At 41.5% G+C, this 16,075-nt stretch overlaps 1 protein-coding gene across 1 annotated transcript; it reads right to left on the bottom strand.

Moving 5' to 3' along the window:
• Window positions 1-14,071: 14,071 nt before the first annotated feature.
• On the bottom strand, window positions 14,072-14,458 carry LOC141047595 (histone H2B 1.1-like). The gene has a single exon (XM_073542739.1). The coding sequence runs from the start codon at window positions 14,456-14,458 to the stop codon at window positions 14,078-14,080; it is 381 nt and encodes a 126-aa protein (XP_073398840.1). The 3' UTR covers window positions 14,072-14,077.
• Window positions 14,459-16,075: the final 1,617 nt, after the last annotated feature.

The raw sequence follows: 16,075 nt of genomic DNA, 5'->3' as shown, positions 1-16,075 counted from the left end.
ATGGCCAGAGCTCCTACCCACTGCACTATACCACATCCGTACTACCCCTATTGCAAAATATGGCCTGTCCCCATATGAGATATTGTTTGGTACTAGGCACCCAGTTGCAAGTTTCCAGCCCCAGCAGTTATCAGAAGAAACTGACCGTGCTGTTCAATGTGTTATTCTGCTTAGTAAAAATCTTGCTAACACCTATGTTCTAGTTTCCTTTTCTTTTCCAGATTCAGCAGAAACCGACACCTGTCATAACCTAAAGCCTGGTGATTTGGTAGTCGTGAAGAAGCATGTCAGGAAGCACGGACTAGAACCCTTGTATGACGGTCCCCATCAAGTTCTCCTCATCACCCAACAAGCCAATAGCAAATGAAGGGACATAATGTTTTGGTTTTCCGCATTTTTCATATTATTATTGGTAGAAGTTAAAAGTTAAAGTTAGAAGATATCCAAAGACTCAGATCAATACGATAAAGACAATGATCGTCATAAGGACAGTTGGTGGTCAGACACCTTCTCCTTTCTCAATCCAGCCAATTGATTTAAGGGAATTGGGGGCTGGATAGCTGGGATCTTACAAAGCTTGTTACACATTGCTGCCTGTATCCTTGTTGTATATGTGATACTAAAACTTGTTCTTTGGTGTATTTCTGTATGTATTAGGAAATTCTGCACTAAGACAGCTAATGATACCAAAGGTGTTGTTGCCCCTGCTCTTCTCTGCACCGATCTCAAAAGGCTACTTGATGAAGATGTTGAAGCCAAGCACATGCCTACCTACAAAAGATCCCCACCACCGTCATCAAAAATTGTTATTCGTGAACTGCAGTATACAGGGGGGACGGGTGCGCCGCGACAGACATGACTGGTAACACGGCATCAGTCATGTGAAGACCAGTACCCCTCAAGCTATTAGCTTGGGATAGCACCTCTGATGCTGCATATGTGTTAAAAAAATTTATCTAGGGGGGAATGTGAAGGGTTAATACTAAAATCAGAGCTGAAGTTTCGTTTTATCCATTCTCTGTAAGGTTTTGTTTCTCCATTTTTTGTTGTTGCAAGATACATTTTTATAATTGGCATGGGCTGTCATGAAACCAGACTGTTTCCATCTGTATAAGATAAGGGAGGTGGGAATGTAAAACTCTGAAGAATATGCCATTATACTACTTTCTACGCTATTTAGGTACGGACATATATGTAGTTTCCGGTTTTCTTGCAATATTATTGGCTTATAAAGTGAAATGATGCTATTGGTACTTGAGAACCTTGCATAATTAAGCAAAAGATTATAAAAGATGTGACTAAAATAAAGGGGCTTAGTGATCTGCCTCGATCCTCCCGTACAGAGACCCCAGTCTCCGTGTGGTCATTTGAGTTGCTAGCAACACTGGAATAATTTGGAAATCACTGGCTCAACCGTGAAGGGTTAATTTAGCCCTCCCAAAATAGCTACCTCGACAGTCCCATTGCGCATGACCGAACGTCACTAAAGGCAACCAATCAGGCGTCTGCATCGGTTGCGTCATACTGTCAACGCCCCCTCAGCCTCTGGTTCATGCGCATATCGCACAGACAGATTCCACAATGCGCATTCATTCCACCTCCCAGCCACAAACATCGGGAGCTTCCGGAAGGCTCCTATATCACGTCATCATGTGCTTCATTATGCCGACTCAAGGGGCTGAGGCCTCAATCGCCATGTCGGCATACCCGAACTGCCAGAAGTCAAGCAGCTCACTCATTCGGGTCTGACTGCGCATACTCGGGGGAACCATCACATACTGCGGCATCTCATCTTTTACTATATATAAATACCTTAACGTCGCTCAATCCCTAAATCACAAAGGGGCTACAATGCACAATCACAGTTAATTAAAAAGAGCAGCCTGATGGGAATTCTGTTATTTTTTAATGCAGATGTATTTTATTTACTTCATCTACAATCTCCTATCCATAACACCCCAAAAGCCGATGAGTGTCCGCAACCTGAGACGGCAGGCGGTAAAGGGAACCTAATATATACAATATTCCATATTAATCTGTGGCTGGAAGACGCTAATCAGGCATTTAGGATCGGGGGCACACCAGAGACTGGGACTGGCCCTCTGGCTCTTAAGAATCTGTTTAACGAGGTGTATGGGGGGTATAAGGATTTCTTGAAATCCTGGTGGGAAATAAGGACCCTAGAGAACTATTTGAAAAATCAGATTATTCCAAGGGGTCTGAGGATAAACATCAACCCTTCCCCCAGGATTGCCTCTCCTGACCTTATGAAAGCATGGATTAAAGAATCTATAGAATCATCCTTAAGATTCATGCAGATTCTATTGGTTGAAGAAAAGAAGGTACTCGAGAGATCTACTAACGATTTAAATAAACTGATTGAACGAGTCCTTAAGTTTAAAGGAGATCCCGACTTCAACAGGAGGGAGGGGTTATTGCAAACCTCGGTTGAAAAGTATCAGGCCCTGTTGAAGGAGCGGAAACAGCTTCAATTTCATAGAGATCTGAAAGACTTTAGTGAAAATCAGATCTTCAGCTATCAGAAAGATAAACAGTCAGAGGCCACTTCCTCGGATATAGACACATCTGATACAGAAAGGACAGAGGTATCACTGGGTAGTGGCTAGCAACATAGGGAGAGTTTACCTAAACAAAGATGGCAGGGGGGGAGGAGCAGATCTGGAAAAGGGGAAGAGGGCTATACAGGGGGGGCATGAGAACACAGTCCCCTTTTCTGACATCCAATATGATACCTAGCGTAGCTCAGCCCTCCGCCTCTTCCTCTTTTTTGGAACAAGGTACGAGGACACAGCCTTATACAGCTTTGTCTAGTGAAAATTGCTGCATCTCCAAATTTACTGCTTTTCCTAAATCTTGCCATTAATATTTACTGTATTTTTAGTTGCCTTTTATTGGGGAAGTTAAACTTGATGATGTAATCTATTAACATGAATATGCTTTATCCAATGCTGGTGTGTATTTATCCCTCAGAATCACCATAGTGCATATTCAACTGTCTCCTCTTCAGCTATCAATACTTCTTGTATCAATGAATACACTTTTAGACCTCATTTATTTAAATTGTCTACTAGAAAAAAATCTGGCTTTATTTGAAAAAATAATTGAAGAAAAGGCATATTTAGCCAATCAAGAAGTTCATCGGTAACAATGCCTGTTTAACTGTTGGATGATTCAATCATTGAGAGGACAGATTGTGAACTTGTCCTCACACTCCCTAACCAGTGATGAACAGAATGTCATTTTGAGAGGGTTGAACTTTGTGCCAACTAACAAATATAATTGTTTTGAATGGGTAAAGGATTTAAACCTGTTTTGCAGAAAATTAAAGTGGAGAAAGTTCTTCAGACACAATAGCCGAGAGGCATGTCGACAACAAGGCCTCAGTGAGGAAGATGTAGAGGGGTATGAAGCGCTTGCTGGTCTTTTAAGGGAAAATGATAGGGTTCCTGATGCTGGAAAGGGCCCCTTCACCTCTTTGAGGAATAAAAGTGATAAAATGCCGCCTCAAGGTGATATGGGAAGCATTGATTTATTTGTCCTGCTTGTAGAGAGGGATCTTAAGAAATTGACAAAAGCAGAGTGGGGAAATGGAGATAACTTGATGGCGAGTGAGCGGTTAGCTCTGGAGGCCCTCAGAAAGAATGACCAACTGGTGGTGAAACCCTCTGATAAGGGGGGAAACTTGGTGATTTTAAATCATACTGAGTATCGGACTATGTGTAATGCAATATTACAGGATGTTTCCACTTATGAGATATTGGCAGGAAATCCCATGAATATATATAAGGAGGAACTTTGTTCACTCCTGGATGTGGCACGAGTGAATGGTTTGATCTCGAAAACAGAATTTGAATTTCTTCTCCCCAAATTTCCATTGACTGCAACATTCTATGCATTACCAAAGATACATAAGGGCCTAGATCCATTAAAAGGGAGGCCTATTGTATCAGGTGTGGACTCTTTGACACAAAATTGTTGGTTGTATGTTGACCAGATTCTGCGCCCCTTCGTGATATCTCTCCCCTCATATTTGAGGGATACATCAGACCTCCTGTTGAAACTGGAGGGTCTACATGTTGAGGAGAATGTATGGTTAGCCTCTATTGATATAGAGGCTCTATACAGCAATATACCTCATAAAACAGGGATTAGGGGTGTTGAACATTTTTTGAATCAGAGGTCAGTGGCATGCAGAGGGCATAATGCCTTCATGACATCTCTTCTGCGATTTATACTATTTCATAATGCTTTTTCATTTGATGGGAAATTCTACCACCTGCTCAGGGGCACCGCGAAGGGGTGTCCCTGTGCCCCGTCATATACAAATCTGTTCCTGGGCTGGTGGGAGGAGACTATCATTTTTGGGGATGAAGAAAAATGGTGGCATAGCCTGGTGTCTATGTGGTACAGATTCATAGACGACGTGTTCGTGATATGGACAGGGTTGGAGGTCCAGTTTACAGAATTTGTTAGAGAACTAAATAAAAATGATGTGGGTCTCAGATTCACCTCTGAGATCCACAGGTCTGAAATACCGTTCTTGGATATTAAGATCAAAAAAGACAGAATGGGAGGGATCTCTACAAGTATATATCGAAAGCCGACCAGTACGAACGGTTTGCTACATTGGCAGAGCCACCATCCGGCTCCTCTTAAGAGAGGCATTCCTAAGGGACAGTTCCTCCGGTTAAGGAGGAACTGTTCCAGAAATGACACTTTCCAGAGACAAGCTGGTGATATGTTTTGTCGTTTCCAGGAGAAGGGATATCCGAGACACATTCTCAATACTGCTTATGACTTTGCGAATAAAGCAAATAGTCAGCAACTACTTCAAAAATGTGTAGTGGAGGATTCGACAGATCAAATAAGGATCATTGGGACATTTGATACCAAACATCAGGAGATTAGGAAAGTTCTATCTAGACACTGGGATGTTCTTAGATTACACCCGGACCTTAAGGATGTGCTGGGCAAATACCCCAATATAACCTTTAGGAAGGTAAATCCATTAAAGATATGCTAGTACACAGCCAATATAGGAGACCGGGGGTTGGTGGCTCGTGGTTGGAGAGGAAACCCTGTGGTTTTTTTAAGTGTGGAGACTGCAAGTTTTGTAAATTTATGAGACCTGGAAAATCTTTTTGCAGTGCAAGTACGGGGAAGGCCTTTTATCAGCGGGACGTCTCAAACTGTAAAACCACAGGGGTTGTATACATGGCCACATGTTCCTGCCCTAGAGACTACATAGGGAAAACCAAGAGGGAGTTTAGGAGGAGAGTGGGGGAGCATGTGGGTGACATCAGAAATCAAAGGGAGACCCCACTCGCGAAACATATGTGGTCATTCCACAAAGGTGACCCTGGTGATTTTAAATTCAACATAATAGAGGTTGTGAGTACAAATCCGAGAGGAGGAAATGTGGACAAAATGATCCTTAGAAGAGAGTGTGTGTGGATATTCAGGATGGAGTCCCTGGAGCCGAAGGGGCTAAATGAGCAAATTTCCTTTGCCTGTTTCTTGTAAGCCATGACTGAGGGATGTGACCCTTTGAGGGAATGGGCCATCCCTGGTTTTTGTTTTCGGTTGTCCTCTTTGTATGAGATTTCTCATATATTAATATGGAATATTGTATATATTAGGTTCCCTTTACTCATCGCCTTTTGGGGTGTTATGGATAGGAGATGGTAGATGAAGTAAATAAAATTCATCTGCATAAAGAAATAACAGAATTCCCGTTAGGCTGCTCTTTTTAATTAACTGTGATTGTGCATTGTAGCCCCTTTGTGATTTAGGGATTGAGCGGCGTTATGGTATTTACAGTGGGGAAAAAAAGTATTTAGTCAGTCAGCAATAGTGCAAGTTCCACCACTTAAAAAGATGAGAGGCGTCTGTAATTTACATCATAGGTAGACCTCAACTATGGGAGACAAACTGAGAAAAAAAAATCCAGAAAATCACATTGTCTGGTTTTTTTTCATTTTATTTGCATATTATGGTGGAAAATAAGTATTTGGTCAGAAACAAGGAATCAAGATTTCTGGCTCTCACAGACCTGTAACTTCTTCTTTAAGAGTCTCCTCTTTCCTCCACTCATTACCTGTAGTAATGGCACCTGTTTAAACTTGTTATCAGTATAAAAAGACACCTGTGCACACCCTCAAACAGTCTGACTCCAAACTCCACTATGGTGAAGATCAAAGAGCTGTCAAAGGACACCAGAAACAAAATTGTAGCCCTGCACCAGGCTGGGAAGACTGAATCTGCAATAGCCAACCAGCTTGGAGTGAAGAAATCAACTGTGGGAGCAATAATTAGAAAATGGAAGACATACAAGACCACTGATAATCTCCCTCGATCTGGTGCTCCACGCCAAATCCCACCCCGTGGGGTCAGAATGATCACAAGAACGGTGAGCAAAAATCCCAGAACCACGCGGGGGGACCTAGTGAATGAACTGCAGAGAGCTGGGACCAATGTAACAAGGCCTACCACAAGTAACACACTACGCCACCATGGACTCAGATCCTGCAGTGCCAGACGTGTCCCACTGCTTAAGCCTGTACATGTCCGGGCCCGTCTGAAGTTTGCTAGAGAGCATTTGGATGATCCAGAGGAGTTTTGGGAGAATGTCCTATGGTCTGATGAAACCAAACTGGAACTGTTTGGTAGAAACACAACTTGTCGTGTTTGGAGGAAAAAGAATACTGAGTTGCATCCATCAAGCACCATACCTACTGTAAAGCATGGTGGTGGAAACATCATACTTTGGGGCTGTTTCTCTGCAAAGGGGCCAGGACGACTGATCTGGGTACATGAAAGAATGAATGGGGCCATGTATCGTGAGATTTTGAGTGCAAACCTCCTTCCATCAGCAAGGGCATTGAAGATGAAACGTGGCTGGGTCTTTCAACATGACAATGATCCAAAGCACACCGCCAGGGCAACGAAGGAGTGGCTTCGTAAGAAGCATTTCAAGGTCCTGGAGTGGCCTAGCCAGTCTCCAGATCTCAACCCTATAGAAAACCTTTGGAGGGAGTTGAAAGTCCGTGTTGCCAAGCGAAAAGCCAAAAACATCACTGCTCTAGAGGAGATCTGCATGGAGGAATGGGCCAACATACCAACAACAGTGTGTGGCAACCTTGTGAAGACTTACAGAAAACGTTTGACCTCTGTCATTGCCAACAAAGGATATATCACAAAGTATTGAGATGAAATTTTGTTTCTGACCAAATACTTATTTTCCACCATAATATGCAAATAAAATGAAAAAAAAACAGACAATGTGATTTTCTGGATTTTTTTTTCTCAGTTTGTCTCCCATAGTTGAGGTCTACCTATGATGTAAATTACAGACGCCTCTCATCTTTTTAAGTGGTGGAACTTGCACTATTGCTGACTGACTAAATACTTTTTTTCCCCACTGTATATATAGTAAAAGATGAGATGCCGCAGTATGTGATGGTGCCCCCGAGTATGCGCAGTCAGACCCGAATGAGTGAGCTGCTTGACTTCTGGCAGTTCGGGTATGCCGACATGGCGATTGTGGCCTCAGCCCCATGAGTCGGCATAATAAAGCACATGATGACGTGATATAGGAGCCTCCCGGAAGCTCCCGATGTTTGTGGCTGGGAGGTGGAGTGAATGCGCATTGTGGAATCTGTCTGTGCGATATGCGCATGAACCGGAGGCTGAGGGGGCGTTGACAGTATGACGCAACCGATGCAGACGCCTGATTGGTTGCCTTTAGTGACGTTCGGTCATGCGCAATGGGACTATGGGGAGGACGCCGTACCATGGAGTTGCGGGTGGGCATCTACACACAAGCTGATGGCGGCGGTTTTAAAAAGGGAACCGGGTAAGGCATCATTACATTACTGCACCTTATTCTGGAAACATGGCATCTGACTATCTGGCCTCCTGATGAGCCATAATTGGCGAAACGCGTTGAGGCGTTATTAACTCTTTATAGGTGGCGGGTGACACAGGCCAATGGCACAGATGAGTATCGTTTTAACTCTGTGCTTTTCTGGATATACAGTATATCTATGATTAAGACCGGCATAGATCGCTAATTGCTGGAGATATGGACTATAATCATTGAGGGATTAGGAGAGTGCTGACACTATGGAGACAGTATATGGCACCTCCATTGCAAGAGATCTGAATGTATTATAAATGCTGGCTGCATGAAGTGCATCGGTGGATTATTAGGTCATAGTATTGCGAGTTGATTGATATCCTATTTTGTGTCTGTGAAACCCTGGAGACATATATATTATCTATTAATGTTTATCTTAGGGGGTTCTTTATATACCCATTGTGCCACCTGGTACTATATGTACCTTATGTGTTCTTTTGGTTTTAACTTTTAAAGGGAACTAGGGCCCTCTTTAGAGCAGTTTGTATCTGTCTAGGACTAGGGGTCCCTTTAATATCGGGTAGAGGGTATCCTTAGTGGCTGCAGGGCGTATCAGGGCCCCTAGGGACAGCCACCATTGAGCGGGGGCGCCACAATGTTCCCCCTAGGGTGCCAACCTCCGCGGCTAGGTAGGCATAAGCTCAGGACATCTAATAGGGATTCCTAGTTTTTCCCTTAAGGGTTTTTTTTCTGGTTTGAACACTGTTTTGTTTTCTTTCTTGTCACTTTGGTATTTTTTGGTGTATGACCAATTGTTTGGTCTTTTAAACAAAATAAAGTATCATTTTAGGGGATAATTATTTATGATTCAATTTGAGACCCTTGTGCATACATATTGAGATTTTTTTAACGCCCGGGCATGAAAATAAAAAAAATCATATTTTTTCCACAAACATGATATTTTAGTCCACAATTTTTTATTTTCCCAAGGGTAACAGGAGAAATTGGACCCCAAAAGTGGTTGTAAAATTTGTCCTAAGTAGGCTGATACCCCAAATGTGGGGGTAAACCACTGTTTGGAAGGGAAGGAGCACCGTTTGACTTTTTCAGTGCAGAATTGGCTGGAATTGAGATCGGACACCATGTCGCATTTGGAGAGCACCTGATGTGCCTGAAAAGTGGAAACCCCCCAATTCTAACTCCAACCCTAACACCAATGCACCACTAACCCCAGTCCCAACCCTAACCCTAGCCCTCACCCTAATGGTAGAATGGAAATAAATACATTTTTGTTAATTGTATTATTTTTCCCTAACTAAGGGAGTGATAAAGTGGTTTTGATTTACTATTTATAGTGGGTTTTTATGTTTGCCAGCTGTCATACGCTAAAAGACGCTTTTTATTACAAAAAATGGTTTTTGCATCACCACATTTTGAGAGCTATAATTTTTCCATATTTTGACCCACAGTCATGTGAGGTCTTATTTTTTGTGGGACGAGTTGATGTTTTTATTGGTACCATTTTCGGGCAAATTACATTTTATGATTGATTTTTATTCCGATTTTTGGGATGCAGAATGAACAAAAGCCAGCAATTCATAAATTTCATTTGGGGGTGGCGTTTACACCGTTCTGAGTGTAGTAAAATTGATAAAGCGGTTTTAGTCTTCAGGTCAGTACGATTACAGCGATACCTCATTTATATCTTTTTTTAAGTTTTGGCGCTTTTATACAATAAAAACAATTTTATTTAGAAAAATAATTATTTTTGCATAGCTTTATTCTGCGAGCTATAACTTTTTTTATTTTTTTATTGATGATGCTGTATCACGCCTCTTTTTTTGTGGGACAAGATGACATTTTCAGTGATACCATGTTTATTTATATCCGTCTTTTTGATCACGTGTTATTCCAATTTTTGTTCAGCAGTATGATGATAAAGCATTGTTTTTGCCTTGTTAATTTTTTTTTTTTTGAAGGGGTTCACCTCCTTGCAGGACCCAGAAGGACCCGTGGCCATCTTGGATCCAGGGTCCTGCAAGGAGGAGACACTCAGAACTATGCGAGCACAATGCGTTGTTCTGACAGTCTCAGGGAAGCACGCAGGAAGCCCCCTCCCTGCGCGATGCTTCCCTATGCCCCCGGAACACTGTGATCATGTTTGATCACAGTATGCCAGGGGTTAATGTGCCGGGAGCAGTCTGTGACCGCTCCTGGCACATAGTGCCAGGTGTCAGCTGTGATAATCAGCTGACACCCAGCTGCAATCAGCTGCGCTCCCCCCGTGAGTGTAGCTGATCATGATGTCATACTATCCCATCCACGGTCATATGGACCCGGGTCACCTGGACGGGCTAGTACGTCAGATGTCAGGAAGGGGACGCCAGATGTCAGGAAGGGGTTGAAGGCATTCAATGAGTGTTTTAAATATGGACATTGTTATATTACATTTTGTTACATTGTGGAATGTATGTTTATATGTTTGAAATAAAAAAATATATATATTAAAATATGTTTGTTTAGTTTTAAGATTTTTAAAATAAACAATATTATTATAAGCTCCATATCAGCCTATGGCAAAAATGCCATGTTAGAATACAATGGACAAAAGTATCGCAAATAGGGTCTTATCTGACATATAATTGTAGTTATTTATCAGATTGCACTAACCTGATTTATGACTTAATAGGCATTTTTAAAAATATTTCAAATTGAGAGTCCTCAGTGGTTGATACCTTTTAATGGCTAACTGAAAAGATGGTAAATTGCAAACATTCGAGATCCACAGGTTGCAAAGCTGACAATTGTGACGATAGGAATAATTTGTGGATTCCTCCTGCAGCAGCGCAGGAGACGTCAAATCTCAGTGATTTATTCAAACACGTAGCTTTTATTTTCTTCAATGCATTTCAATGTATTAAGCACTTCTTCCAAAGGAAATGACCACAGACAAGTATCAGACATACAAGACTTGTTTATGTGTCTGGTACAACCATGTTTGTCTTCTCTGTTGGGAGCCTTGCTGTGCCCAACAGCTAACTTCCTGTCCTCATAGCTGACCGGTCTTCTTCAACTGTTGATTCTGCATTGACATTTTACAATGTCATTGCAGAGTAAAGAGTGGACTGGACAGACGTTTAAAGTGTATGAGTGGTCCATTAGTTGTTAATCAAAAATTTGTGTTTTTTATTTTTTATATAGATATAGTTTTAAACATATTTTTTTTACTTTTTCTGACACTCACTAAGGAACCTAAACCTCAATGAGCTTGATCTATCACATAATGCACTGCAAAATATTGACAAGCATCCTAATAGAACCAGGTCAGGAATCAGCAAAGTCAAAAATCACATCAAATATCCCAAGCCTGTGGTCTAGTTATATCTTGATGAAAGATCTAACATGTGTGGAAAAAGGAATATAGACAATTTAAATATGCAAGCAAAATTTCAAAATACTGGGAAACAAGTGATCACTGGGTTTACAGTTTCCTATATTTGGAAAAGACACCATCAACTTCAAACATGCAACCAAAAATTTTGATCTAGGGAAAAAAACAAAACAACATAATATTAATACTTATTTTCCCCAAATTGAAGGAAAACAATTATTCCTGACTCCACAAATAGACTATTAGACTAGTTCTCTGTATTAATGTCCTATCACATAACATGTAACGTATATATTTTCAGGAAAAGCATCCAGGCCTTCTTGAACTTTTTTAGTGAATTAACCATTGCATCATTGTGTTCTAGAAAATTACATGGTCTCACTGCTCACACAATAAATAATCGACATCTCTTATGATAATTAAACCTTCTTTCCTGTATATCTTCTCTTTGTTGCAGGCCTATATGTAAAAAGATTGTGAGAAGGTTCTCTATACTGTCCCTTCATATTTTGGTACATTGTAATATCATCACCCTTAAGTGTCCATTTTTCCAAATTGAATAATTCCAAGTTTTATAACCTGTCCTGGTAATGCAGTTCATCCATTCTCTTAATTCCATTGGTTTCTCTTCTTTGAACCCTCACTAGTTCATCTAGGTCCTTCTTATACACTGGAGCTCAAAATTTTACATAGAATTCGAAGTGTGGCCTGACTATTGACGTATGTCACCAAAATATGTTCTTGTCATAAGCATCCATGCCTTTTTAAATGCATTCAATAATTTTATTTGCCTTTCCAGTGGCTACCTGGCACTGGTCACTAAAGCTGAGTTTGCTGTCTAGCCATGCACCCATATCTTTTTTGTTAACAGTTTTATCCAGTGTTTTACCTTTTAGAATATAACTGTACATTTTATTTCCTCTGGCCAAGTGCATGACCTTTCATTTATATACATTAAACTGCAATTGCCAATTCTCAGCCCAAGCCTTCAGCTTTCATAATTCATTCTGAAATATTACATCTGTGCTGATAAACTTGAAGAGATTAACACCATCTGCAAATATTGAAATTCTACTCTGTTGTCTACAAATTCAGAAATAATTAAAATTAAATCATAAAGAAGAAGGCACAATACTGCCCCCTGTGATACCCCACTGTTAACTGTGACCCAATCCGAGAGTGTTCCATTAACTCCTTTACCCCCAAGGGTGGTTTGCACGTTCATGACCGGGCCAATTTTTACTATTCTGACCACTGTCCCTTTATGAGGTCATAACTCTGGAACGCTTCCATGGATCCCGGTGATTCTGACATTGTTTTCTCGTGACATATTGTACTTCATGGTAGTGGTAAAATATCATTCATATAACTTGCGTTTATTTGTGAAAAAAACAGAAATTTGGCGAAAATTTTGAAAATTTTGCAATTTTCCAACTTTGAATTTTTATGCCCTTAAATCACAGAGATATGGCACACAAAAAACTTAATAAGTAACATTTCCCACATGTTTACTTTACATCAGCACAATTATGGTATCAAAAATTTTTTTGTTAGGAAGTTATAAGGGTTAAAAGTTAACCAGCGATTTCTCATTTTTGCAACACCATTTTATTTTTACGGACCACCACCAAGAATTTTTTGAATATTTTAAAAAAATGAACATTTAACTTTTTTTCACAAAAAAAATTACTTCAGGTCCAATTTTTTTATTTTACCAAGGGTAACAGGAGAAATTAGACTGCAAAAGTTATTGTGCAATTTGTCCTGAGTACGCTGATACCTGATATGTGGGGGGAACCACTGTTTCGGCGCATGGCAGAGCTCAGAAGGGAAGGAACGCCGTTTGACTTTTTCAATGCAAAATTGGCTGGTATTCAGATTGGACGCCATGTCACGTTTGGAGAGCCCCTGATGTACCTAAACAGTGGAAACCCCCCTCAAGAGACCCCATTTTGGAAACTAGACCCCCCAAGGAACTTATCTAGATATGTGTTGAGAACTTTGAACTCACAAGAGCTTCACAGAAGTTTATAACGTACAGCCGTACAATTACAAAAAAATCATATTTTTTCCACAAAAATGATCTTTTCACCCCCAATTTTTATTTTCCCAAGGGTAACAGGACCCTGAATGTTATTTTGCAATTTGTCCTCAGTATGCTGAGACCCCATAAGTGGGTGTAAACGACTATTTGGGCGCATGGCAGAGCTCGGAAGGGAAGCACCGCCATTTGACTTTTTTGGCTGGAAGTGAGATCGGACACCATGTCACGTTTGGAAAGCACCTGATGTACCAAAACAGTGGAACCCCCCACAAATGACACCATTTTGGAAACTAGAGCCCCCAAGGAACTTATCTAGATGTGTGGTGAGAACTTTGAACCCCCAAGGGCTTCACAGAAGTTTATAACCTACAGCCGTACAATTAAAAAATCATATTTTTTCCACAAAAAATGATCTTTTCACCCATAATTTTTATTTTTCCAAGGGTAACAGGATCCCAAAAGTTATTGTGCAATTTGTCCTGAGTACGCTGATACCCCATATGTTGGGGCAAACCACTATTTGGGCTCATGGCAGAGCTCGGAAGGGAAGCAGTGCCATTTGACTTCTTTGGCTGGAATTGGGACTGGACGCCATGCCGTGTTTGGAAAGCCCCTGATGTGCCTAAACAGTGGAAACCCCCCACAAATGACACCATTTTGGAAACTAGACCCCCTAAGGAACTTATCTAGATGTGTGGTGAACACTTTGAATTCCCCAGTGCTTCATAGAAGCTTATGTTGTGGGTGCAGAGAACAGAGCAGATCACTTGGCGCTGGTGTACTTGGTGACGGCCTTGGTGCCCTCAGACACGGCGTACTTGGCCAGCTCTCCGGGCAGCAGCAGGCGCACAGCGGTCTGGATCTCCCGGGAGGTGATGGTGGAGCGCTTGTTGTAGTGAGCCAGGCGGGAGGCTTCCCCTGCGATGCGCTCAAAGATGTCATTGACGAAGGAGTTCATGATGCCCATGGCCTTTGAGGAGATGCCGGTGTTGGGGTGGACCTGCTTCAGCACCTTGTACACATAGATGGCATAGCTCTCCTTCCTGCTCTTCCTCCGCTTCTTTCCATCCTTCTTCTGAGTCTTGGTCACTGCTTTCTTGGAGCCCTTCTTGGCCGCTGGTGCAGACTTGGCAGGATCAGGCATGATGATAGCAGAATGTTCTCTTCTCTGGAGAGAGAGAATAATCAATAGTTTAGAATAAATAGAAATAATAGAATAAATGCTTCTCCAGAAGCATTTGTGATCGTAATGGGGGACTTTAACAAAGGAAAACTCAACCTGGATCTCCCCAAATTTACTCAACATATAAACTGCTTCACGAGAGAGAACAATACGCTTGATCACTGCTATACAGTCATAAAAGGGGCCTACAGTGAGGAGAGCAGCAGTGGGCTTTTCAGATCATTGTCTAATTCATTTAATTCCAGCCTACGGGAAAGGTTGAAAACATCCAAACCTACAGTTTATACAAAGAAGACATGGTCTGAGGAGGCAAAATTGCAACTACAAGCATGCTTTGAATGCACGGACTGGGAGGTATTCCAGGAAACATGCTCGGGTCTGGATGAATGGGTTGATGCAGTGTCCTCATATATCCATTTTTGTGAAGACACGTTTATTCCATCCAAATCTGTCCACTTTCGGGGAAACAACAAGCCGTGGTTTACAAATAAAGTCAGGTTGATCCGTAAGAGTAAAGAGGAGGCTTATAAAGCAGGCGATATTACTGAATTCAAGAAACTTAGGAACTCGCTATCTAAAGAGATCAAGTTAGCCAAACACGAGTATGCAAAGATTCTGGAGGAAAGGTTCTTATCAAAAGATACTAGATCTGCATGGAGAGGATTAAGAGAGGTCACCAATTATGAAAGCCACCCCACTATAGTGAACCCCAGCAGAAGTCTGGCAGCAGAGTTAAATGAAATCTACTGCAGATTTGAGGCAAGCTCTACACACAGTGGCTATTCATCTCTAAGCTCCTCAGTCTGTTCATATAAAGATCATTCATTGTGCAACACCCAAGTAGTGATCTCCGAGGCAGAGGTGATACGCATCCTGAAGGGACTTAAGGTCAAAAAGGCACCTGGCCCTGATGGTGTATCTCCAATGTGTCTGAAAGTATGTGCTACCCAGCTTGCCCCTATACTGACAAATATATACAATGTGTCATTGAAAGAGTGCGTTGTACCTCAGTGTTGGAAAAATTCCACAATTATCCCTGTCCCCAAGAAAGTGGGATCCTCTGAGTTGAACGACTATAGACCAGTAGCACTCACATCTGTAGCTATGAAAGTCTTCGAAAGAATTATGATGTCCCACCTGATAAAATTCACGCAGAAGCTATGGGACCCGCTTCAGTTTGCCTATAAGGAGAATCGTTCGGCAAACGACACTGTCAATCTGGCACTGAAGTAAATTTTGGATCATACAGATGAACTGCACTCATATGTCCGGATTCTTTTCATGGACTTTAGCTCAGCGTTCAATACCGTTGATCCGAATTTACTTCATAAGAAAATGGTAGCTCTTGGAGTCCCTCTCAACTTATGCTTGTGGATTTATAACTTCCTGACAGCCAGGATACAGAGTGTAAAAGTTGGACCATTCACTTCGGACACCTTGGTCACAAACATCGGGGCACCTCAGGGGTGTGTTTTGTCCCCGTTACTGTTTTCTCTCTATACGAATGATTGCATCTCTTCAGCAGACTCAGTAAAAATCTTGAAATTTGCCGATGATATGACACTGATTGGTCTCATC

Source organism: Dendrobates tinctorius, unplaced genomic scaffold, assembly GCF_039654945.1.
Source record: "Dendrobates tinctorius isolate UK_male_01 unplaced genomic scaffold, ASM3965494v1 ptg000128l, whole genome shotgun sequence".
Taxonomy (NCBI): domain Eukaryota; kingdom Metazoa; phylum Chordata; class Amphibia; order Anura; family Dendrobatidae; genus Dendrobates; species Dendrobates tinctorius.
This window is presented reverse-complemented; position numbering and strand designations above follow the sequence as displayed.

Excerpts from the sequence above, each read along its gene's own strand:
- LOC141047595 (XM_073542739.1), bottom strand. The coding sequence starts at position 14,458 with ATGCCTGATCCTGCCAAGTCTGCACCAGCGGCCAAGAAGGGCTCCAAG.